The 5,000-nt window shown below is 36.4% G+C and overlaps 1 protein-coding gene across 2 annotated transcripts in view; it reads left to right on the top strand.

Annotated features, from left to right (window-relative positions):
• Positions 1 to 5,000, top strand: part of LOC137996445 (kinetochore protein NDC80 homolog) — a 16,764-nt gene that overhangs the window by 4,353 nt on the left and 7,411 nt on the right. For both annotated transcript variants that reach the window (XM_068841866.1, XM_068841867.1), the window contains 7 exons: positions 1,485 to 1,579; positions 2,392 to 2,494; positions 2,831 to 2,938; positions 3,655 to 3,754; positions 3,919 to 3,945; positions 4,347 to 4,414; positions 4,672 to 4,721. In XM_068841866.1, coding sequence (XP_068697967.1) covers positions 1,485 to 1,579; positions 2,392 to 2,494; positions 2,831 to 2,938; positions 3,655 to 3,754; positions 3,919 to 3,945; positions 4,347 to 4,414; positions 4,672 to 4,721 — 551 coding nt within the window. The remainder of the gene's footprint in view (positions 1 to 1,484; positions 1,580 to 2,391; positions 2,495 to 2,830; positions 2,939 to 3,654; positions 3,755 to 3,918; positions 3,946 to 4,346; positions 4,415 to 4,671; positions 4,722 to 5,000) is intronic.

The raw sequence follows: 5,000 nt of genomic DNA on the forward strand, positions 1-5,000 counted from the left end.
CAATGAACATTGAGTTACTTCCCATTTTTGGCATCGTATTGCTCCAAATTAGTTGTTGTTGTCAAGTGGCATCCAATCTTTGATACATAATGTTTGGCTGTCATGCATCCCCACACAAGCCAGTCCTCAGCCATTGTCTTTGCCTCATTATATGAGGTAACCCAACCCTATCCAAAATATCACTTATCCATTTTTTATGTGGCTAAATAACATTTTGGCAAAGTTAGAGTCAAGCAAACTTGTCCAGGGGCCTTTACCATTTGCATACGTGACCTGTGGGGTGGCCTTCAGGGCTCTTAGAGGGGCTTTGTGGCTTTTCACTTTGTGCAGTTTTGCATTCAGCCTATCTTTACAGATCTCTTACAGCTTTTCCAGCGAATCTTTGCGGATTCTTGCCCCAGCTTCCTCCCCCCACCCCCCTTGTTCCATTACTGAGTTTTTTTGCAGTCAGGTAAGTGGTTTCCACTGAATCCTTTCAGTGTGACAGTGCTGGTTAGCAGCTGCTCGCAGGGGGTGGTTCCTGCTGCCAGGGTTGCCATGGAAACCTCCTCCATGCACATTGCTGCTGGCACCCCGCTAACCTTATAAGCACCAGTTCCCAAGCTCATCTGTTTGTGATGAGTTTGACCTTGGTCTGCCTCTAGCATGGACTCCTTCCACAAATCCTTCCAGAACCAACTGGTAGAGCACACTGCTGTTCCCTCATCCCTCTCAAAACATGTACAGCATCTTTCGCTTTCCTCAATGTCGCATGCTTGAGCAGACCTTCTCCTTCTGCTTATTCCAAGACTTCCGTTAAATAAGTTTTCCATCCATGCTTAAACTGATCCCTTTTTTTTTATTGTCCATATTTTGAGTCACAAACCTAAAAAGGTGGAGATACCTGACAGGCAGGTACAAAAGTTGGATGAAATTATCTCTGGATTGCTGACCTCGGATTGAGCAAAAAATGATTTTTAAACCCAAACTATTTAGGTTAGGGCTAGGGTGATTTCTCGAGGCCTCATCTTTTTTTTTTGTGTCGATCTGAGGTGAGCAATGAGGGTTCTCCAGGAGCTCAGGCGACCAGCCAACGAAAATTTGCCATCTACTCAACCTGGATTCAACGGACAACTCAGGGAAAATGTATACATGTATGCATTTTTGGGGGCTGGCTTAGCAAGGAAAGCAACTTTCCCTGGCTACTTGAAAATTTTCTCCGTCTACTTTAAATTTTCAGGAGAACCCTGGAGCAATCCAAGTTGATCCGGTCCGACTTTTGTACCTGGCTATGCCTGACTCAACAAAATTAATGATGTACACTGCAAGAAGTACAGCAGTATTGAGTATAACTGCAGCTGGTTGGACATAAATAAGATTTGTTCAAGTTTCTTGTACTGAACCCTTCTTTTTCTTAGGAAGTGAAAAAAGCGAAATGTGTTAGAATAATTATTCTAAACTCGTTACAGACTTCACTGAATCTTTTTTTTTTATTTTTTTCATAGTTTCTCTACAAGTACATCAAAGCTGACACCCAGAATACAACAGCTCTTGAGCAAAAACCAGCAGATGAAATTCCTAAGGTCTTCAAGATGCTTGGGTAGTAGTAGTAGAAGTAGTAAAACTTTATTTTGTCTTGAATTTAAGTATAGCGCTAAGGGCACTAGTTACAAAATATTAAGTTTAAAAGAGATAATTACAATGAATATACATCAAGACAAGAGAAAGAAAGACTAAATTTTGCCATAATATTTATTGTTGCCAGGAAAGGTGAATTTTCAACCCTTTTAATAAAATAAAGAATCTTTATTGGCCAATATCTCTCCTACAACTGTGGGGACAAAGTCAACTTTAAGATTTCTGTCCCAGCAGTATGGAGGAACTACTTCAAAATCAAGTCTTCTGTAGTCTGTCTTAATTGTCAGAACACCTGAACTAGTAATGGGAACACCATCCATATACTGCTAGTTCTTTTTTTTTTGCCAAGTATGCCCAAGGCAGAACTGGTTTTTAAAAAAATGAAAACGTCTGTACACTGCCTAGGTAGACCAGAATTAAATTTTGTGAGCTTTGTTAAGGTAGCAATTTAATGAGGGTCATGCATGATACATCGTTAACAAAAAAGCTAACCTTACAAAATGTATGTAAGTTAGAGAAATAATAAATAATAATAAACTTACTGTATTTTTGCTACATGTATATGTCTTTTCTCAGCCTCTACATGTATGTTTATGTCTTCATGTGAAGTTATTGTAAATATAATTATTTTCCGGGCATTTAATTATTACAGTTACTCAGGTTACATTACTTTTATCCCAGTAATAGAGGCCCAATGTTCTCCAATGAAACCCACAAATATTCTACATTCCTACAAATACAGTATGAGTTCAAATAACTTGCTTTTCTTTCCAGGTACGCATTTCCCATTTCAAAGAGTAACTTGCAATCTGTTGGAAGTCCACATGCATGGCCAATTCTTCTGGGTGCACTGTGTTGGCTCATTGAGCTTATTAGGGTATGGTACAAAACTTCTTTAATCTTTGGTTTCTCTTGTCAGGTAATACATAATTATAATAATAAAAATAGTCTAATGTTGCAAGTTAGCTTTTTCTGTCAATCGAAGAATTAATTTTTATTCTCAACTTTGTGACAGAAAAGGAAAAAAAATTATTGAAATTAACTTGCATCCTCCAATATATGCGTCAGTAAATTTCAGTTCTCACTTGTCCCCAGTTGAATATTACTTGCATATTAAAAAAGCAAAGTTTTGATTGGTAATAATCTTATATTTTGTAAAAAAACGTTGTCATCAAAATAGTTTCTGTAATATTCCCTTTCCCTGATCTTGTAGCTTGGATTGAGCATTGGTCAAGACATTGAAGGACATGTTTTGTTCCCAGAGGACAACTATGGAGCAGGAGAAGAATATCAAGAAGATGGACGGCAACCTGAGGATAAAGTATGATAGTGCTTTATATTATTATAGTAATAATTTTATTATAATTTAAAGCACTTAATTAAAGAATAAATGTAAAAAAGAAAAGGTGATGTTTTTACTTTCTGCAACTCGCTGTACATGTACTTTGAACTGTAGATTCCATTTCTTAAGCAGTCAAAAACTATGTCCCCTTCATGAAACCCATTGACCCCTGAGGGTGAGACTTAACAAATTTTACTCTGTCTAATGCCAGACGATTTTACTCATCATTACTGCCAGGAGCATTTGAGGTGTCAATGTTAACCAATTCATGACTGGAGTGCAAGTCACAATAATTTTCAATCTTGCCATGCAAATACATGATACATTTCTTCCCCCCTACCCCCTAGATGCAATGTTGTTCTGCATAATTTTCCTTGCAAAACACATTTCACCTTAACGGAGCACCAACAGGGAAGTGCTTTTTTTTTTATGAAAGCTACTGACACCTCGTACATTGCCTGCAAAAAATAATGCATATTAATCAATTAATTTTGTTGAGGATTGTAGATGTTGTTAACATTTTTTTGTAAAAATTTTGTGTTATACTTTGGATACCTGTAAGTATATGGATTTAATATATCACTTTGTTGACAAAATACTTCTCAGAAGTAGACTGCAGTTCAACCAACTATTGATTTGCTGTTTCCAGCACTTTTCAGTTATCTTGACAAGACTTTGAGTTTGTTTTTTTTCAGTACTTCTTTAGTTATCTTGATAAGGGCTATGCAGCCTTTATGGCGGGCCAAGAACTTCATGAGCTTGGAGAATATGACAATGAATTTGTTGAAAACATCCGTAAGTTTGAAATTACCATAAATTATATCTGTTTGTTCTCTTTTTGTTCAATACAGTTTCTACACAAGTTATTGTTGTGCTGTTTGACCATTTTAAGCTTTTTTGTTACATTATCACTTTAAAACAAACCACAAGCAATGTCTACTTTAATATTTTCCACTTAGGATCAAGAAATGCTGCTTTGCTTGATGGTAAGCTAAAATTAATTTACTCCACACTTTTTTGCATTTCATAAGTCATTGTCACGTCAATACTGGACCCAGAATCAAACCTCTGCCTTTGCTAGCCATATCATACACATAATTCTTAGGCCCCAGTTTAGCATTCCCAACATTAGGTTAGCATTAGATTCAAACCGTCCCGCGACTTTTGTGATGCCAGTACAATGCTCTACCAACTGAGCTGTTAAGCCACTCAGTTGGAAGCAAGTCAATTTTTTGGGCTTATGTTCTTGTCAAAAATTCTTAATAAAATAAAATGTATATGTAATTATTATTGCAATTGCAAATGTAGATGGTAGATTTTGCATTAATCTACTGAAGTTACACAATTTGTATAATCTATTTACCACAAGTCAAATTCCCTTTTTAAGGAATGGAAGAATTGATGAAGGAAAACATGGCACTTGAAGAAGAATTTAAATCCTTGGAAAGTGATTCTGTGAGTATCTAAGATGTATGATAAAAGTAATGTCTTCTTGTTGTTCTACACTCTCTAAAAATGAATATTTAGCCATTATCAGTGTCATTAATGGACAGTATTAACTGAGCGTGTGTGAGCTTGAAAAAATGGCTTTATATTACATATAGCATCTGATAATTTTTTTCAATCTCTGTTTTTGTTAATACAAAGACACTTTTTAGGCCATCTATGTAAGGCATAAGATTAAGCCTTGTTTATTACTTTTTCTTTGATAGTCACGCCTTCAGAAGTTATCAGAAAAGAAAACAACGTTGATTTCAGACAGGTAAGCAATGGAATACCATGTAAGAACTCATGGATTCACACCTCCACTGGATCAACATTTGGACAGGGGGTGGAATTTTTAATAACTACGTGTAGTAATATTTTTTACTAAATCTGCCCAGCTGCCTATAAAGATAGTATGAAAGGCAGTTGAGATATGTTTAAATTATATGCTGAACATGTCACCCCTGTTTCTGATTTGTGTCTGACAAATCATCGCTCGCCCCTCTGTCTGGTTATTGCCCCCACCAAAACCCTGTGGGGGCAATAACTGAGAATA

This window comes from Montipora foliosa, chromosome 3, assembly GCF_036669935.1.
Source record: "Montipora foliosa isolate CH-2021 chromosome 3, ASM3666993v2, whole genome shotgun sequence".
Lineage (NCBI taxonomy): Eukaryota > Metazoa > Cnidaria > Anthozoa > Scleractinia > Acroporidae > Montipora > Montipora foliosa.